General features: G+C 43.7%; 2 protein-coding genes across 2 annotated transcripts in view; both read right to left on the bottom strand.

The window, feature by feature from the left end:
• The window catches only part of TARS1 (threonyl-tRNA synthetase 1), a 115141-nt gene extending 101977 nt beyond the window's left edge, over positions 1-13164 (bottom strand). The window contains exon 1 of the mRNA XM_078771719.1: positions 12934-13164. Coding sequence (XP_078627845.1) covers positions 12934-13164 — 231 coding nt within the window. The remainder of the gene's footprint in view (positions 1-12933) is intronic.
• RPRD2 (regulation of nuclear pre-mRNA domain containing 2) overlaps positions 13082-22432 on the bottom strand; it is a 196737-nt gene continuing 187386 nt past the window's right edge. Inside the window, exon 11 of the mRNA XM_078771718.1 lies at positions 13082-13176. Coding sequence (XP_078627844.1) covers positions 13167-13176 — 10 coding nt within the window. The 3' untranslated portion in view covers positions 13082-13166. The remainder of the gene's footprint in view (positions 13177-22432) is intronic.

Raw genomic sequence — 22432 nt, forward strand, 5'->3', positions numbered from 1 at the left:
TCTCTTTTTAGCAAGTATTAAATAAATTGCCTTCAAGAACGTGATTCTCTCTGTCTCATTCATCTCATTGAGTGAGTAGAAAATAATCCACGTCAATTTGGCGAGCCAAGGCAGGTCCGCAATTTGAAGATCTATCAGGACCCAGTGCTGACCAAGTAAGAAGGTAAGACCTACTTGGTCGGCATTTGTATTTTGTGGACCTTTGAAGATGCGGGTATACCTATGAATAAAGGGACAATTGAATTAACTTGCTGTGTTATTCGTACTGCATATGTGTCCTAAAGTATTTTGCTGGGAAATGTCTGCACTGATCATGCAAGTACATCTTGTTCATCTGGTTATTAGTCCCCTACACCGGAGGGGACTATAGGTTTGCACGCCGTCCCTCCGTCAGTCCGTCCGTCCGTCCGTCAGTCAGTCAGTCAGTCAGTCAGTCAGTCCGTCAGTCCGTCAGTCCGTCAGTCCGTCAGTCCGTCAGTCCGTCAGTCCGTCAGTCCATCAGTCCGTCCGTCACGCAAAGAACAGTTTTCTGGACGTTTTTTCTAAACTCTTAATGCTAATGATTTCAACTTGGTACATGGTTTCCTCATGATAAGTTACAGATCAAGTTCGAACTTCACGACTTTCGATCATTTTTGACAAAGTTATGGCACTTTGTTTATTCTAGAGTTCTCCTCAAGCCGCACCGCGCGCCCTCAGTCTCGTCTCGCGAACGTCAAAAGTGCGACACAGCGCGCGCTTTCGGGAGGGGCGGAGCCAAGCCGAGCAACATATATATATACATCGATCATTGATCGTGAACCGAAAAATATAATAAATTACTGATATTTAGCGACTCGAAAGGTTCTTTATCAACAACTTATTTTCTCGTGCTTCTGCTGACCTGTCTGCAAGGTGTATAAATCGAAGTCCGGAGTGCGAATCACAGGTGAGCCCGTCCTGAGGTAATTAGCGATTGGGAACGATTCAGAACCTGTGGGTAAATAACCCTTGGCAATTTCCCCAACAGTTTTCCGGACGACAGACTGCCGGTAGGGGACATGTATTGCAGCGCAATACTCAGAATGATTGTTCATTTTGTCTTGTTATCCACCTTGTTGTGTGTTGTGGTGGTGTCTGTGTTGTTGAATGCAACGGATGAAGAGCTCTCCGGGAAACTCTACTTGTTTAATAGGATGAAGGGCTCTCCGTGAGAAATGGCAAAAACCCTGCTTCTCATGACTCTAATGCAACGTATGAAGGGCTCTCCGCGTGATATGGCGAAAACCCTGCTTATACAGTGAATGGGATGAAGTTTGGATGAATGTGATTGCTTGATGGTGTGTGGATTGCTTGTGGGGTGTGTGGATTGTGGATGTGGATTGCTCGATGGTTTGTGGATTGCTTGTGGATTGTGTGGTTCTGTCGGACGAGAGCGACTCCGGGCAATTCATTAATTTATTAATATGTTGCAAAAACTCGAGAGCGGAAATGAATAAATGGCCGAATACAACGGAAGAGAGCGTAATTCGAGCAATAGATATTGCTGAAACCTCAACGTATGGCATGCTGTGTGTAAAATTAGTCAGCGTTGGGGTAGGTTAGGTTGGGTTTTGTGTAAAAAGAGGGTGTAAGTATGTGAATCACGGAGGTATATAATAAACTGGAGAGCCAATGACGGCTGTCGGCTGAAGCTAGCGGAAGTTGCTTGGCGGCCATATTGGGAAGCCGATTGTGTCTGCGTCCGTGTTTGATCTCACAATCAGCTGATCTCACAATTTCTGATTCATTTTGGATGCTTACCGACTGTAAGGAGTCTTATTTGTGAACGCGCTGTTTCAAAATGCCACAGTGTGTTGCATTTGACTGCACAAATACCTCAGGGAAGGCCTCCACATGCACATTTCACAAGTAAGTGACAAACCGCGATCGCGGGTGTTCTGCTTTTTCAGTTTTTGGCGTGGTCACGGTGGTGGGGCTAGGTAATTAAGTTTCAATGAAGTTTCAATGAAGTTTGAACACTGTGTTTGAATTTGATGATGTTAGACCACGCGCAGGGTGTGCAATACGACACAGATCTCAAATATAACTGTATTGTGTATTCACTAGGGCTATGTGAGTATGTCAGACTGATGTCTGATTGACTCATTCATTGATTCAGATTGAAGTATCGAGATTGACTCGTCAGCTCGTGATCATTGTCAAGTGATTTAATTTGTGATGAGCTTAACTTAATTGTCCAGTCTACTACTGTCAGGGTTTCCATGCCCTCCTGTGTCACTCGTGAGCAGAAAGAGCAAATGGGGGTTACTTGTGGAAGGTACGAAAGTCCGACACATGGCAAACATTAGCAGATGAAGTTGTATTTAACTATACATATGAAACTCAAAATATTATTTTGATATGGAGTCGTTTTGACTCGGATGTTTTGACTGCCCTCTGAGGTTTTGACCCGCAACCACATTTTGTGACCACAATGTATTTTGTTTCAAGGTTTCCAAAGGATAAGGACTTGTGCCCCACCCAGCAAATCCCGAAAAGAAAATTTGTGTTGTACTCGATGCATGTCACATGCTTAAACTTGCAAGAAACTGTCTTGGATCCATGAAAATGATGGAGGATGGCAACAAAAACGTCATCGCGTGGAAATACATCCAGGCACTCTTTGATCTGCAGAAGAGGGAAGGCTTGCGTCTGGGAAATAAGCTCTCCCGGAAACACATCGAGTGGAAGAGCAATGTCATGAAGGTGGACACAGCCGCTCAGACATTGAGCACTAGTGTGGCAGATGCAATTCGGTTTTGCAGGGACACTTTGCAACAATCAGAATTTCAGGGCAGTGAGGCTACCTGCCAATACATTGAAACATTGGACAAACTGTTTGACATTCTAAATTCTCGCAATCCATTGGCACGAAACTACAAGGCACCACTCATGACATCACGAGAAGGACTTTTCCTGCCATTCCTGGATACTGCCTCCAGTTACTTGTCCAACATCAAAAACATGAATGGTCAAGTTATGACCAATACGCGTTTGAAAACCCCCTTCATTGGTTTCATGATCTGCATAGAGAGTGTCACAATTTTGTATTTCACATATGTCAAACCTGCCTCATCTCCCCTGCGATACCTGCTCACGTACAAAATGAGCCAAGACCACATTGAACTTTTCTTTGGAGCGGTCCGCATTGCATGTGGAAGTGGGAATAACCCAACGGCCCGGCAGTTTGTTGCCGCATATAAGCGCCTCTTGATGCGACATGACATCAAGTCTGCAAGTGGGAACTGTTCTGCACAGGACTCAACCAGAATCCTGAATGCGGCTTCCTTCAAATGCGTTGCAAAGCAGGCTGTGCCTGACGAGAGTCACAACATGTTGGTGGCCAGACGATACGACCTGGAGCTGAGATCGCCGGCAAAAGAGGACCACGACTATGCGGATATTCCAAATTTTGAGCAACATTCCATCTTTACAGAGTCATGTGTTGGCTATATTGCTGGCTATGTGGTGAGGATGGTGAGGAAGACTCTGAAGTGTAGCCAATGTCTTTCTGCATTGACCAGTAACAACGAAGAATGGCAAACCACACCAATGTACAGCCTGATTGTTACCAAGAACAGGGGTGGCCTCATAGTTCCCTCGCACAGTGTTGTTCGTGTCTGTGAGGCGACTGAACGCTGTGTCAAGAGGCTCCTGGCTGTAACCAATGGCAAAATGCCTCGTGAAAGTGGGATAAGAGCGGCAATTTCCACTTCTGTCCTTTCTGAGGTCGGTCCGTCTACATTTGCTTCCTTGGATCGGCACATGTTTGACTGTGAGGCAGACAGCAACCATGTGTTTGCTTTAATACATTCTGTATCACAATCATACAGCAAGATACGTTTCCATCATGTTGTGAGAACACTCGATGATGACATGAAGGAAGAGCGCATCAGGAAAAAATATTGCAAACTGGTCCTGTTTGCTCACCAGTGAGGCAACACCAGAGCAAGCTGAAATATAAGAGCGACCTCATCTCTACATGGTAGTCGCGTGAATTGTGCAGAATTGTGCATAAATATATATCGGTGTTTAGTTGTGGAAGATGTAGTCCTGTATATCTATTGATTTATGTTTTAATACTGGAAGAGTAAGTCGGGCTGGAAGCTCGAGAAATATGTATTTCTACTTTGTTTGGTGACTTGAGTACCGATACGTTTGTTTGAAAAGCAATGAAGTACCTGGTCCAGTAGGCATACTTTTGGTTGCAATTTATGATGTTCATGCAAGTGCATTTTCAATGTATTTAAGTACAATTGGCATTACTTTTTCATTATGTCCATGTTTATATCATTGTTTGATATGGGATGAATCGCTTTGAGGTATGTGGAATAAGTTGTGGGTGTTATGTTCACTGCAAAATTGCCTGTGTAGAACAACTGATCAAACATGTATTAACTGTCCTGCATTGTTTTCAAAAACTCGTGAACTTTGGTCAACCATTAACCATGGAAAATTAAAGATTTGTGTTCACAGATAGTTCATAGAACAGTGGCAAGCAGATCTGATCTGATGGTATATCTGTGAACACAAATCTTTAATTTTCCATGGTTAATGGATAGTTGCCCTTTGTCTGATATGGCGAGTTCACCAACACTTTGTGTAAATATTTAAACTGTAAAAGATGTGTTGCATGAGATGTCTATATCTCCGCTCCATTATTCATGTAACAATTACCATGTCCTGCTGAACGTTCCATTGCAACATGTAAGTCTTGTATGTTATGAATAGCAAAAACTTCCGAAACCCAAGAATTGTGTGGGTTAACTACATGACAGCGTTTCATGTCATTTATGTGACTGACTCACTGTTGATGTGTTGCTGACCCATGTCAGTGTAGAATAAACTCTGGTTATCATTATATCTGCGTGGTTTCTAACATCTCGGTAATAGAAACATACACATCTTAGTTACAATATAATGACTGAATTAAGTAACATCATATAACATGACAACACATCAGATCTTTATATTGAGGAATATTATAGAACAAGCCAAAGAATGGCAAACGACGATGTACCTCAATTTTATAGATTTCTAGAAAGCTTTCGACTCCTTGCCCAGAGAATGTCTGGGTCATAATGAAGAAATACAGCATACCTGGAAAATTAGTGAACCTTGTAAAGGCCCTTTACCAAGACTTTCAATGTGCGGTCGTCGACCAAGGTGAAACAACAGAATGGTTCAAGGTGAAGACAGGAGTTAAACAGGGGTGTAACATGTCAGGATTCTTATTCCTACTAGTGGGTGATTGGGTCATGAGAAGAACGATAAAGAACACCGAGCGGTAATTTTGGGCACTTTTTTTTCAAACAAGCTCTAAACCATTGGATTCCCCAGGAAAAATGCGTCTAGAATCAACTTCAAACTTAATGAACACCATTTCCTTAAAGAACGGGATTCTGAGCCCGAATATCAGTTCAAATATTAGTATTCTATATTAATTAAATAGTCGGCGGTCCTAAAATTCGCTCCAGCTGCATCATCAGTGCGCCACGCCTTTGCTTCGACAGGCTTTGTTTACAAAACAATCGGCTTCCCAATATGGCCGCCAGACTATTTCCGGTGGCTTCACGGCGGCTAATGCTGCGAGGTGGCCAATTGGCTCTCCAGGTTTATTATATACCTCCGTGATGTGAATATAAACAATTGTACAGTGTAAAAATCTTATGATGTACTGGAAAAAAGTGGATTAATATGTGCACCATTAATCCATTATTATTAATTTTTTTTTTTAAGAAGCCATGTCAAAACAATGATTGTATGAGAAACGTGAGACAGCACGTACTGACTCGTGCAGCTTTGATGCAACCCCGATTTGATGCAACCCCGCTTTGATGCAACCCCGCTTTGATGCAACGCCGCTTTGATGCAACGCCTCTTTGATGCAACGCCGCTTTGATGCAACGCCGCTTTGATGTAACCCGGTTTTGATGCAACCCGGCTTTGATGCAACCCCGCTTTGATGCAACCCCGCTTTGATGCAACCCCGCTTTGATGCAACCCCGCTTTGATGCAACCCCGCTTTGATGCAACCCCGCTTTGATGCAACCCCGCTTTGATGCAACCCCGCTTTGATGCAACCCCGCTTTGATGCAACCCCGTTTTGATGCAACCCCGCTTTGATGCAACCCCGCTTTGATGCAACCCCGTTTTGATGCAACCCCGCTTTGATGCAACCCCGCTTTGATGCAACCCCGCTTTGATGCAACGCCGCTTTGATGCAACGCCGCTTTGATGCAACCCGGCTTTGATGCAACCCGGCTTTGATGCAACCCCGTTTTGATGCAACCCCGCTTTGATGCAACCCTGCTTTGATGCAAGCCCGCTTTGATGCAACCCGGCTTTGATACAACTCCGCTTTGATACAACCCCACTTTCATCATAACTAAAGATATAGTCCATGGGCTGAGTAGGGTTTACATGCACCCCCCCCCCCCCCCCCCACAACTTAACTTCCCGGGTATGTCCATGTACCCCCCACCCTAGGGGTTAGGAAAAACCATGTTAACAGAAAATAAACTCATTCCCTCATAGTTTGACCTCTGGTGACCTCATTAGTGACCTCATTTGCATATAACACATATCATTGTAAAGAGTGTCCCAGGACAAACATTTTGAGGGGTCATATGCAACCATAGGATGACTAGGTAAAAAGTTATGGCCATTTGAATTTCGCCTACCCCTAATTTTCGGAAATCACTGACACAGGGGGGTAACATCAAAATATGCGTGGGAGGTACCTTGGGAATGAGTTTTTTTTTTGCCGCGTCGCAGACGCTGCTCATAGAGTGCCCTCTGCTGTTGTTGTTGTTCTTCTTCCTGTTCTTCTTGTTCTTGCAGAGAAGACAAAACTTCAAAGCTCCACCCATTCTGGGAACCATAGCTCCACCCATTGTGGGAGAGGCTTCATATAAACAAATATCCACCATTTTATTAACTCGCATAGCTTTGAGGCCTGTTTTGTAGGCCCGTGGTGTCTTCCTCTCTCACACAGTTTTATTTCAAATCAAATTCGATATATCATTTCATTTTTCACAGTCGCTAACATAGTTTTAGACTCGGTTGAAAAAAAACTGGAAGAAAATCCGATGAAAGTTGCCCTTTATAGAACGAAATGAATTCTCAAAGGCCTGTAACTTCAAGTCCATTGAGATTTTTTTTTTTAAATCGCGGCATGCTCAGTCATACACCGCCCGAAATAACAGATGGGAAAATGCCGAGATATATTAAAAATTCGTCCATTTGATGACAATCGTCACGATGAAATATTTAATTTATACGTCGTCACAATAATGTGGAGAGAGGAGCATAGCTTCGTTCACGTGTCGCTCGCTACACACGAGAAATTGCCGAGATATATTTTTTTTACAATCACGGCATGGTCAGTCATACACCGCCTGAAATAACAGACGGGAAAATGCCGAGATATATTAAAAATTCGTCCATTTGATGACAATCGTCACGATGAAATATTTAATTTATACGTCGTCACAATAATGTGGAGAGGAGCATGGCTTCGTTCACGTGTCGCCACACACGGGAAATTGCCGAGATTTTTTTTTTTTTAATCGCGGCATGGTCAGTCATACACCGCCTGAAATAACAGACGGGAAAATGCCGAGATATATTAAAAATTCGTCGCCACACACGGGAAATTGCCGAGATATATTTTCACTTTGCACAAAAACAACATCAAGTAATCGAATCAATAGGAATGTCCTGTGCCTATAACATCGACGTTATAGGCACAGCTGCATCTAGGCATTGTGTAACATCGACGCGGCTTTTGTTTTAATTAAAACTTTTTGTACTTGTTTATTTCTGTTAACATGGTTTTTCCTAACCCCTAGGGTGGGGGGTACATGACATACCCGGGAAGTTAAGTTGTGGGGGGGAGGGGGGGGGGTGCATGTAAACCCTACTCAGCCCACGGACTAATACACTGAAAAGTCACATACCTGGAAAAATTGTTTCTTCTTCTTCACACAATAACAACTTCTACCTTCCATACCGCACAACCAATCATGTTTAAATTTTAAACACTTATTCCCCTTGAAGACATGTCCATTACTTTCAAGTTTCACATTGATCAAGCAAGCGGTTGAAGAGATAGATTTTTTTAAGATTTCCATTCAATTATCAATCTCTGCCAAACCATGTGACTTATCACAAATTCCAAAAGACAATTTTACCTTCCAGACATGGGGAACATGTTTGTAAAGTTTCTACTTTATATGTTGTAAAATAAGGGAGATGTAGGTTTTAAAGGTTTATGCCTCAAAAAATAATCGCTCCCAAACCATGTGACCTACGACATCGCAGCCTGGATTTGATATGTTAGTCTTGGGCATGCGATCATGCCTACAAAGTTTGGCCTACATCTGTTCAGCTGTTATAGAAAAAAAGGGTGTTGTAGTGGTTTTTAAGGTTTTTCACTTAAAACAATGTGGCGGCCAAACCACGTGACCCATGACATTATTTTTTTTTTCTCCATCAATTTATACCGAGATAAATCTATTATAAGGTGACAGTGAGGGAGGCATTAAAAAAGAGGCTGAGCAGGGTAGAGGATGATGTGGTTGAGCTTGAAAGTGGTTGGATGTCAATGAAAGATAGTCTGTTGGGAGCCGTTGGTGAGGTATGTGGATGGACAAAAGGACCACCGAGGCACTTGGAAACATGGTGGTGGGATGATGAAGTTGGAAAGAAGATTGACGAGAAGAGGAAGAAGTTCAAGGAGTGGCAGAAGGTGAAGGGTATGGGCGCAGAAAAGGCAGAGCATGAAAGTTATAAGGCAGCCAAGAAGGCTGCAAAGAAAGAGGTAGCAAAGGTGCAGGAGGCATGTAGGAAAATGTTCGGAGAACGCTTGGATTTGGAAGAGGGTCAGAGAGCGGTATTCAGGATTGCAAAGCAGATAGCGAAAGAGGTGTGATGTGATGGGGGTGAGTTGCTTGAAGGATGAAGTGGGACAAATCGTTGTGGACCCAGATGGAATTAAAGGAAGATGGAAGAGATATATGGAAATACTGTTGAATGCAGAGAATGAATGGGATGGCAACATAGAGAGTAACCCAGTTTTAGGACCGGCAGAGAAGATAACTGAGAAGGAAGTTGTGGAAGCGATAAAAGCAATACCACCACTTTTAGAGGCCATTTTTCCCCACAAAGCGGGGGTTGGCCTTTTTCGGGAACCGTGGTTGTTGTTGTTTTTTGGTCCCCTTTTTGAAGCAATGTTTTATGGCCGGATACCCTTCCTGACGCCAACCCTTTTTGCCACCTTTAACGACAAACAGGGAATTACCAGTGAACTGGTACTCAATTAGCCGACCTCGGAAGGATGACAGGCTGTCAACCCCCCTGGCGTTAATTCAGCGATCGACCGGGATTCAAACCCAGGATCCTAGGATCCTAAGCCGGCACCCTAGCCGCTAGCCCAACCGCTAGCCCAACACCGCTAGCCCAACACCAACACCAAGCGATAAAAGCAATGAAGAGTAGAAAAGCGGGAGGGCCGATGGGAGTTGTGGGAGATATGTTGAAGGCAGCGGGAAATTGGGGTGTGAAGAGAATGACAGAGATCTGCAATCTGGTGGTGAAAGAAGGCCGCATTCCAGTGGCTTGGGAACTGAGTACCCTCGTCCCTCTATACAAGGGGAAAGGTGACCCTCTGGAGTGTGGCTCGTATCGAGCGATAAAGTTATTGCAGCATGGGATGAAGGTATTGCAAAGGGTGTTGGAGAGGAGGATGAGGAAGCAAGTGAAGATTGATGAAATGCAGTTTGGATTTATGCCAGGAAGAGGAACCACAGACGCGCTTTTTATTGTGAGGCAGTTGCAGGAGAAGTACATGGAGAAGAGGAAGAAGTAGTTTCTTGGGTTTGTTGATCTGGAGAAAGCATTCGATTGGGTTCCAAGTGAAGTCGTGACATGGGCATTGAGGAAGTTAGGAGTGGAGGAATGGTTGATCAGAGTGGTGATGGCAATGTACAAAAGAGCGCACACAGCTGTAAGGACGAAGGACAGGAACAGTGGTGAGTTTGAGGTGAAGGTGGGAGTGCATCAGGGGTCGGTACTAAGTCCACTACTATTTGTAGCTGTGATGGAGGTGCTGGCTCAGAACGTAAAGGAGGGTTTACTGTGGGAGTTGTTGTATGCAGATGATCTGGTGTTGATTGCAGAAAGTATGGATGGACTGAAGGAGAAGATGAACAAGTGGAAGGAATGTATTGAGACAAAAGGTCTGAAGGTGAATATCGGAAAAACGAAGGTGATGGCAAGTGGTAAAGCATGTAGTGAGGTGGAAAGAACTGGGTAGTGGCCGTGTGCTATGTGCAGGAAGAGTGTCGGAGTGAATTCCACTCAATGTAAAATGTGCGCTGAGTGGGTTCATCAAAAATGTAGTGGTTTGAGAGGGTCATGAACCAGTGTGGCAGCTACATTCAAGTGTAAGGTGTGCACAGAGGGTGCTGCTGATGGAGGAAATGGTGAGGTGGATCTTGGAGACGGCGTGAAGCTGGAAGGTGTGAAAACATTTTGTTACCTAGGAGACATGCTGAATGGAGAAGGTGGATCAGACTCGGCAACGGTTGCTGGAGTGAGATGTGCATGGAAGAAGTTTCGGGAACTGAGTGGCATGCTCACAAGGAGGGGAGTGTCGTTGAAGCTGAAGGGAAAGGTGTATGCTGCATGTGTGAGAAGTGTTATGTTTTATGGGAGCGAGACATGGGTAATGAACGTAGAGCAGCAACGAACGCTGGAAAGGGTGGAAATGCGAATGGTTCGGTGGATGTGTGGAGTATCGTTGAGAGAGAGGAAGACAAATGATGAATTGCGAAAGATGATGGAAATAGAGCCTGTGATGGATGCTGTGAAGAGAAACAGGTTGAGATGGTTTGGTCATGTGTTGAGGAAGGATGAAAGTGACTGGTTGAGAAGAGTGATGGAAATGAATGTAGAAGGAAGTAGAGGACGGGGAAGACTGAGAAAAACTTGGCTAAAGATGGTCGAAGAAGAAATGCGGGCAGGGGGGGTTAACAAGGGGAGATGCAGAAAATAGGGCAAAATAAAGAATATTGTCATGGGGACCGCAAGGCTAACCCCCACTCTTGCAGGGAAAATTGCCTTAAAATGCTGTTGTTGTTGTTGTTGTATAATCTATTATATATATATAAAAGAAAGTTTTTGTTTGTTTGTTTGTTTGTTTGTCTGCACGCGCTAATCTCATGAAGGGTGAAAGATAGGAGGAAACCTCGAATCCAAAAAATGTCGGGACGGGCCCCGGGAAGGTTATAGGCTAGGTGGCGAGGCCGGTCGAGGCCGCTTCGGCTGGGCTGGGCCCATTTCGCAATTAAAAGCTGAGCTGAATTATAATAGTCAATCTTCTACGGCCGCGAGTAAAAGCTAAATTATAGTAGTACATTCATTCAAAAAAGAATCCGGGCATCGCCGGGTGCTTTCAGCTAGTCCACTATATAAGAGAGATGTCTGTCTGTCTGTGTCTGTGTCGCCATGTTTCTCAGAGATGGCTGTACGGATCTTCGTCAAACTTTCAGAGGTTCATCAGTGAGTGCCTGGAAGTGCTGTAGGCAAAAAAAAAAACCTTTTGAAAAAAAAAAACCTTTTGAAAAAAAAAAAAGTGGTTTTTTTGGAGTTAAAAAAAATTTATCGCTTGATAGTGCCGAAGCCTTTTTAAATTAATGACAGTAAAATGCAAGTACACATTCGCATAAATAAATACAAAACAATCACCAGACTAGCGAAAACGAAAAAAAAAAACGGAAACGAAAAACGGGGGTGAAAGGGAGGGGGGGGGGGGGAGAAGAGTAGGGGGATAGTAGGGTTAAGGGGGGGAAGAGGGAGGGGTTAAGAGGGAGGGGGAGGAGGGAAAGGGGACGAGGGGGGAAGGGGGACGAGGGGGGAAGGGGGATGAGGGGGGAAGGGGGACGAGGGGGGAAGGGGGATGAGGGGGGAAGGGGGACGAGGGGGGAACGGGGATGAGGGGGGAAGGGTGACGAGGGGGGAAGGGGGACGAGGGGGGAAGGGGGAAGAGGAGGGAAGGGCGAGGAGAGAGGGAGGAAGGGGGAGGATGGGGGGAAGACGGAAGAGGGAGGAGGGGTAAGGGGAAATGGGAGAGGAGGGGGGAGGAGGGAAGGGGGGAAGGAGAGGGGAAAGGGGGGACGGGGGAAGAATGGGGGGGAGGGGAAAATGGGGGAGGATGGAGGGAAGGGGGGAGGAGGGAAGGAGGAAGGAGAGGGGAAAGGGGGGAAGGGGAGGAGGGGAGTGGAGGAGGTAAGGGTGGAGAGGAGGAGGAGAGGGGTGAGAGGAGGGGGAAAGGGGGGGGAAGGGTAGGGGAAAGGGCGGGAGGGTAAGGGAAAGGGGGAGGGTGGGGAATGGGGAGGGGGGATGGGGAGCGGAGGAGGTAAGGGGGGAGAGGAGGAGGAAAGTGGGGAAAGGGGTGAGAGGAGGGGGAAAGGGGGGGAAGGGTAGTGGGAAGGGGAGAGTGGGGAATGGGGAGAGGGGGGGAAGGAGAGAGTGGGGAATGTGGAGGGGGGGGGGGGAGGAGAGAGTGGGGAATGGGGAGGGGGGGAAGGGAGAGGAGGGAAGGGGAGGGGGGGGCGGAGAACAAGAATAAAGTATAGCAATTTTAATTCCTCCACATACCGACGAGTAATAAACCCATTCCATACCCTGTTCCTATACTAACGTCGGCTCTACTGAGCGGACTCGACCGTCGACCACACGAGCACAAAACCATCGAGAAATTTGAAATGTCTTTCAATTTCTCATTGGTTCGCACGACGCCGAACAAGTGCACGTGGTGCACCCTCAAAGTACCAGCACAGGGTCCCAACTCCTTCCTCCTCCTCTTCCTTCTCCCTCATCAATCATAGATACCTCACATCTACTTACCCCGACACAGGCCTGGCCGACACCACCTCGAGCACCGCGCGCAAGCTCAACATCCAAGCTCCGCCTGAGGTGCAGCAGGCGGTACTCGAGCCTGCGGTTATCATCCATGAGGGTGTACAGCCTCCCAGAGTGCAGGCGCTTCAGGTCACCGCGCACTTCAGCAACACAGACGCCCAGGGCCCGGGCCTCGGCATCTTGTACAAGCAGCTTGGCAGCGAGTGCGGCCGCCATGATTACATGTAACTGGAAGGGGAGGAGGAAGGGGAGAGGATATCATGTGGGAATATACTGGGGAATAGCACACACAAACAAACTCACAATGTGGGGATATACTGGGGAATAGCACACACAAACAAACTCACAATGTGGGGATATAATGGGGAATAGCACACACAAACAAACTCACAATGTGGGGATATACTGGGGAATAGCACACACAAACAAACTCACAATGTAGGGATATACTGGGGAAAAGCACACACAAACAAACTGACAAAGTGAGGATATACTGGGGAATAGCACACACAAACAAACTCACAATGTGGGGATATACTGGGGAATAGCACACACAAACAAACTCACAATGTGGGGATATAATGGGGAATAGCACACACAAACAAACTCACAATGTGGGGATATACTGGGGAATAGCACACACAAACAAACTCACAATGTAGGGATATACTGGGGAAAAGCACACACAAACAATATACTGGGGAATAGCACACACAAACAAACTCACAATGTGGGGATATACTGGGGAATAGCACACACAAACAAACTCACAATGTGGGGATAAAATGGGGAATAGCACACACAAACTCACAATGTGAAGATATATTGGGGAATGACACTCACAAACAAACTCACAATGTGGGGATATACTGGGGAATAGCACACACAAACTCACAATGTGAAGATATATTGGGGAATGGCACTCACAAACAAACTCACAATGTGGGGATATACTGGGGAATAGCACACACAAACAAACTCACAATGTGGGGATATACTGGGGAATAGCACACACAAACTCACAATGTGAAGATATATTGGGGAATGGCACTCACAAACAAACTCACAATGTGGGGATATACTGGGGAATAGCACACACAAACAAACTCACAATGTGGGGATATACTGGGGAAGAGCACACACAAGCAAACTCACAATGTGGGGTTATACTGGGGAATAGCACTCACAAACAAACTCACAATGTGGGGATATACTGGGGAATAGCACACACAAACAAACTCACAATGTGGGGATATACTGGGGAATAGCACACACAAACAAACTCACAATGTGGGGATATACTGGGGAATAGCACACACAAACAAACTCACAGTGTGTGGATATACTGGGGAATAGCACACACAAACTCACAATGTGGAGATATACTGGGGAATAGCACACACAAACAAACTCACAATGTGGGGATATACTGGGGAATAGCACATACAAACAAACTCACAATGTGGGGATATACTGGGGAATACCACACACAAACAAACTCACAATGTGGAGATATACTGGGGAAGAGCACACACAAACAAACTCACAATGTGGGGATATACTGGGGAATACCACACACAAACAAAATCACAATGTGGGGATATACTGGGGAATACCACACACAAACAAACTCACAATGTGGGGATATACTGGGGAATAGCACACACAAACAAACTCACAATGTGGGGATATAATGGGGAATATCACACACAAACAAACTCACAATGTAGAGATATACTGGGGAATAGCGCACACAAACAAACTCACAATGTAGAGATATACTGGGGAATAGCACACACACACAAACTCACAATGTAGAGATATACTGGGGAATACCACACACAAACAAACTCACAATGTGGGGATATACTGGGGAATAGCACATACAAACATACTCACAATGTGGGGATTACTGGGGAATAGCACACACAAACAAACTCACAGTGTGGGGATAAAATGGGGAATAGCACACACAAACAAACTCACAGTGTGGGGATATACTGGGGAATAGCACACACAAACAAACTCACAGTGTGGGGATATACTGGGGAATAGCACCCACAAACTCACAATGTGGAGATATACTGGGGAATACCACACACAAACAAACTCACAATGTGGGGATATACTGGGGAATAGCACACACAAACAAACTCACAATGTGGGGATATACTGGGGAAGAGCACACACAAACAAACTCACAATGTGGGGATATACTGGGGAATAGCACACACAAACAAACTCACAATGTGGGGATATACTGGGGAATAGCACACACAAACAAACTCACAATGTGGGGATATACTGGGGAATAGCACACACAAACAAACTCACAATGTGGGGATATACTGGGGAATAGCACACACAAACAAACTCACAATGTAGGGATATACTGGGGAAAAGCACACACAAACAAACTGACAAAGTGAGGATATACTGGGGAATAGCACACACAAACAAACTCACAATGTGGGGATATACTGGGGAATAGCACACACAAACAAACTCACAATGTGGGGATATAATGGGGAATAGCACACACAAACAAACTCACAATGTGGGGATATACTGGGGAATAGCACACACAAACAAACTCACAATGTAGGGATATACTGGGGAAAAGCACACACAAACAAACTGACAAAGTGAGGATATACTGGGGAATAGCACACACAAACAAACTCACAATGTGGGGATATACTGGGGAATAGCACACACAAACAAACTCACAATGTGGGGATAAAATGGGGAATAGCACACACAAACTCACAATGTGAAGATATATTGGGGAATGACACTCACAAACAAACTCACAATGTGGGGATATACTGGGGAATAGCACACACAAACTCACAATGTGAAGATATATTGGGGAATGGCACTCACAAACAAACTCACAATGTGGGGATATACTGGGGAATAGCACACACAAACAAACTCACAATGTGGGGATATACTGGGGAATAGCACACACAAACTCACAATGTGAAGATATATTGGGGAATGGCACTCACAAACAAACTCACAATGTGGGGATATACTGGGGAATAGCACACACAAACAAACTCACAATGTGGGGATATACTGGGGAAGAGCACACACAAGCAAACTCACAATGTGGGGTTATACTGGGGAATAGCACTCACAAACAAACTCACAATGTGGGGATATACTGGGGAATAGCACACACAAACAAACTCACAATGTGGGGATATACTGGGGAATAGCACACACAAACAAACTCACAATGTGGGGATATACTGGGGAATAGCACACACAAACAAACTCACAGTGTGTGGATATACTGGGGAATAGCACACACAAACTCACAATGTGGAGATATACTGGGGAATAGCACACACAAACAAACTCACAATGTGGGGATATACTGGGGAATAGCACATACAAACAAACTCACAATGTGGGGATATACTGGGGAATACCACACACAAACAAACTCACAATGTGGAGATATACTGGGGAAGAGCACACACAAACAAACTCACAATGTGGGGATATACTGGGGAATACCACACACAAACAAAATCACAATGTGGGGATATACTGGGGAATACCACACACAAACAAACTCACAATGTGGGGATATACTGGGGAATAGCACACACAAACAAACTCACAATGTGGGGATATAATGGGGAATATCACACACAAACAAACTCACAATGTAGAGATATACTGGGGAATAGCGCACACAAACAAACTCACAATGTAGAGATATACTGGGGAATAGCACACACACACAAACTCACAATGTAGAGATATACTGGGGAATACCACACACAAACAAACTCACAATGTGGGGATATACTGGGGAATAGCACATACAAACATACTCACAATGTGGGGATTACTGGGGAATAGCACACACAAACAAACTCACAGTGTGGGGATAAAATGGGGAATAGCACACACAAACAAACTCACAGTGTGGGGATATACTGGGGAATAGCACACACAAACAAACTCACAGTGTGGGGATATACTGGGGAATAGCACCCACAAACTCACAATGTGGAGATATACTGGGGAATACCACACACAAACAAACTCACAATGTGGGGATATACTGGGGAATAGCACACACAAACAAACTCACAATGTGGGGATATACTGGGGAAGAGCACACACAAACAAACTCACAATGTGGGGATATACTGGGGAATAGCACACACAAACAAACTCACAATGTGGGGATATACTGGGGAATAGCACACACAAACAAACTCACAATGTGGGGATATACTGGGGAATAGCACACACAAACTCACAATGTGGAGATATACTGGGGAATAGCACACACAAACAAACTCACAATGTGGGGATATACTGGGGAATAGCACACACAAACAAACTCACAATGTGGGGATATACTGGGGAAGAGCACACACAAACAAACTCACAATGTGGGGATATACTGGGGAATAGCACACACAAACAAACTCACAATGTGGGGATATACTGGGGAATAGCACACACAAACAAACTCACAATGTGGGGATATACTGGGGAATAGCACACACAAACAAACTCACAATGTGGGGATATACTGGGGAATAGCACACACAAACAAACTCACAATGTGGAGATATACTGGGGAAGAGCACACACAAACAAACTCACAATGTGGGGATATACTGGGGAATAGCACACACAAACAAACTCACAATGTGGGGACATACTGGGGAATAGCACACACAAACAAACTCACAGTGTGGGGATATACTGGGGAATAGCACACACAAACAATCTCACAGTGTGGGGATATACTGGGGAATAGCACACACAAACTCACAATGTGGAGATATACTGGGGAATAGCACACACAAACAAACTCACAATGTGGGTATATACTGGGGAATAGCACACACAAACAAACTCGGAATTTAGGGATAGACTGGGGAATAGCACACACAAACAAACTCACAATGTGGGGATATACTGGGGAATAGCACACACAAACAAAACCACAATGAGCTGACATTTACCGCAATAATATATACAGCACACCACGGATTGCCACCACTCGTGCTCCATGACGACCTTTTACCAGCTCAACAATGAATTAATACATCAAATTTAACCGAAAAGAACCTGGAAATTCCAAATAAGCAAAACTTTATACAAAATGAGGGGTGGGTGGGGGAGGTGTTATGTCATATATATATATATTATACTGTATATGTATATTACATAAGTATATTACATAAGTATATTACATAAGTAGATATATATATATATATATATATATATATATATATATATATATATATATATATATATATATATATATATATATATATATATATATATATATATATATATATATATATTTATATATATATATATGTTATATTTATATATATTATATATATATATTTATATATTATATATATATATATATATATACACATGTAATATACATATATATATATACATATATAATTCATGAAAGTCTTTTTTATATATCTATATATACAGTCACGTGAAAAAGTAAGTACACCCCATGTAAAGTTTTGACTTTTTCAACATATTTCAACATGCAGCTATTTGATCTTCATTTCAACAATAGTGATAGATAAAGGTGATATAATATAACAAATATCATGAAACATTTACATTTTGTAGTCCATTGTATAAGTTAAATAAACATAAATGCAAATTTAGCATGTGGAAAAAGTAAGTACACCCCTACATTTATCACTACTTCAAATACCTAAAATTTTAATCAGGTGCACCAGCTCAGGTGCAAATGATTAGAACATGGTTAGAGAGGATCTTGGAGGAACCTGTCTTATTTAAACCTCAGACATTTAGTTTGGTTTGCGCTTTGATGTTGAAGTGTGCGGCGTCACCATGTCTAGATCAAAAGAGCTCTCTGAGGCCTTCAGAAAGAAGGTTATAGATGCCTACGAGTCTGGGAAGGGATTTAAAAAGATCTCCAAACAATTTGAAATCAATCATTCGACTGTCCGGAAGATCATCTACAAGTGGAGAAGATTCTAAACAACTGCCAACTTGTTCAGGCCAGGCCGCCCCAGCAAGTTCAGCCCGAGAGCAGACCGCAAGATGCTGAAAGAAGTCTCTAAGAACCCCAGAATGTCATCACGGGACATACAGGTATCTCTTGCCACTGTTGATGTCAAAGTGCACGAGTCTACCATTAGAAAGAGGCTGCACAAATTTGATCTCCATGGGAGGTGTGCCAGGAGGAAACCTTTGCTGTCCAAAAAGAACATCAGGGCAAAACTAAAGTTTGCCAATGAACACCGAGGCAAAGACCAGCACTCCTGGACCAATGTGCTCTGGACAGATGAGTCAAAGGTCGAGCTATTTGGCGACAGTACCAGAAGACATGTTTGGCGAAAAACAAAGACAGCATTTGACCACAAGAACCTGATACCAACTGTAAAGCATGGTGGTGGAAATATTATGGTTTGGGGCAGCTTTGCTGCATCAGGACCTGGGCAGCTCACCATCATATAATCCACTATGAATTCTTCATTGTACCAGAGGGTGCTTGAGGATAATGTGAGGCCATCTGTCGGAAAGTTGAAGCTCAACCGAAGGTGGACCTTGCAACATGATAATGACCCTAAACATACCAGTAAATCCACCAAGGAATGGCTGAAAAGAAAGAAATGGAGGGTTCTGGAATGGCCAAGTCAAAGCCCGGATCTAAATCCCATTGAGATGTTGTGGGGGGGTTTGAAACGAGCTGTGCATGCAAGAAACCCCTCAAACATCGCACAGCTGAAAGAATTCTGCATGGAGGAGTGGGAAAAATTTCCCCCAGTCGATGTCAGAGACTGGTAGACAGTTACAAGAAACGCCAACTTGAGGTTGTTTCTGCCAAAGGGTGCAATACCACCTATTAGAGCCAAGGGTGTACTTACTTTTTCCACATGCAAAATTTGCATTTATGTTTATTTAAATTATACAATGGACTACAAAATGTAAATGTTTCATGATATTTGTTATATTATATCACCTTTATCTATCAATATTGTTGAAATGAAGATCAAATAGCTGTATGTTGAAATATGTTGAAAAAGTCAAAACTTTACATGGGGTGTACTTACTTTTTCACATGACTATATATATATATATATATATAATGGGGTCCAAATGGCGCTCAACGTCCCCGTCCTTACACATCCCTCAAAACAAACCACCATATTGCAATGTGTGTCCTTTACCAAACATCATGTGGAGGCAAGACCACGATGGTCGACCTCCATCATGATTGTGTCCTTTACCAAACATCATGTGGAGGCAAGACCACGATGGTCGACCTCCATCATGTGACCTTAACCAAACATCATGTGGAGGCAAGACCACAATGGTCGACCTCCATCATGTGTCCTTTACCAAACATCATGTGGAGGCAAGACAACGATGGTCGATCACCATCATGTGTCCCTTACCATAAATCATGTGGAGGCAAGACCACGATGGTCGACCTCCATCGTGATTGTGTCCTTTACCAAACATCATGTGGAGGCAAGACCACGATGGTCGACCTCCATCATGTGTCCTTTACCAAACATCATGTGGAGGCAAGACCACGATGGTCGACCTCCATCGTGTGTCCTTTACTAAGCATCATGTGGAGGCAAGGCCATGATGGTCGACCTCCGTCATCGCCATCGGTAATATCATTCATGGGTTCGGACTCGAGCAATGATCCCAAACGTAAACAGAGATAACTCCAGAATGTTTAGATATGTATGGGAAATAGGACAACGAGTTTGTATTCCTTTGGGAAAATTCAACAAGTACGCAGGTTAAAGACCCTTTTAAGAACAATCGGTGTAATAATGAAGGATCCATTCGCACAGGGAGAACAGGTGGTTGTTTTCTCTTTCAGGACGTTTCAAACATGCAGTGCGCAGTAATCCTTTAACTTGTGCTATGACTTGGTAAGTGTTATGACTTGGTAAGTCTATGCTATGACTTGGTAAGTGCTATGACTTGGTAAGTCAATGCTATGACTTGGTAAGTGCAATGACTTGGTAAGTCAATGCTATGACTTGGTAAGTGCTATGACTTGATAAGTCTATGCTATGACTTGGTAAGTGCTATGCTATGACTTGGTAAGTGCTATGACTTGGTAAGTCTATGCTATGACTTGGTAAGTGCATGCTATGACTTGGTAAGTGCTATGACTTGGTAAGTCCTATGACTTGGTAAGTGCTATGACTTGGTAAGCGCTATGACTTGGTAAGTGCTATGACTTGGTAAGTCTGTGCTATGACTTGGTAAGTCTATGCTATGACTTGGTAAGTGCTATGACTTGGTAAGTCTATGCTATGACTTGGTAAGTCTATGCTATGACTTGGTAAGTGCTATGACTTGGTAAGTCTATGCTATGACTTGCTAAGTGCTATGACTTGGTAAGTCTATGCTCTGACTTGATCAGTGCTGTGACTTGGTATGTAATATGACTTGGTATGTGATATGACTTGGTATGTGATATGACTTGGTATGTGGTATGACTTGGTATGTGGTATGACTTGGTATGTGGTATGACATGGTATGTGGTATGACTTGGTATGTGGTATGACTTGCTATGTGCTAAGACATGGTAAGTGCTTAGACTTGGTATGTGCCATGACTTGGTATGTGCTAAGACTTGGTATGTGTCTTAGTAAGTGCTGTGACTTGGTATGTGCTATGACTTGGTAAGTCTATGCTGTGACCTGGTAAGTGCTATGACTTGGTAAGTCTATACTATGACTTGGTAAGTCTGTGCTATAGCTTGGTAAATCTATGCTATGACTTGGTAAGTCTATGCTCTGACTTGGTAAGTCTATGCTATGACTTGGTAAGTCTATGCTATGACTTGCTAAGTGCTGCGACTTGGTAAGTCTATGCTATGACTTGGTAAGTCTATGCTATGACTTGGTAAGTCTATGCTATGACTTGCTAAGTGCTGCGACTTGGTAAGTCTTTGCTATGACTTGGTAAGTGCTATGATTTGGTAAGTGATATGACTTGGTAAGTCGATGCTATGACTTGGTAAGTGCTATGACTTGGTAAGTCTATGCTATGACTTGGTAAGTGCTATGACTTGGTAAGTCTATGCTATGACTTGGTAAATCTATGCTATGACTTGGTAAGTCTATGCTATGACTTGGTAAGTCTATGCTATGACTTGCTAAGTGCTGCGACTTGGTAAGTCTATGCTATGACTTGCAAAGTGCGATGACTTGGAATGTAATATGACTTGGTATGTGGTATGTGGGGATATACTGGGGATATACTTGGTATGTGGTATGACTTGGTATGTGGTATGACTTGGTATGTGGTATGACTTGGTATGTGCTAAGACTTGGTATGTGCGATGACTTCGTATGTGGTATGACTTGGTAAGTACTTTGACTTGGTAAGTACTATGACTTGCTAAGTGCTATGACTTGGTAAGTGTTATGACTTGGTAAATGTTATGACTTGGTATGTGCTA

The sequence above is a fragment of the Myxine glutinosa genome, chromosome 2, assembly GCF_964187855.1.
Source record: "Myxine glutinosa chromosome 2, kmMyxGlut1.1, whole genome shotgun sequence".
NCBI lineage: Eukaryota > Metazoa > Chordata > Myxini > Myxiniformes > Myxinidae > Myxine > Myxine glutinosa.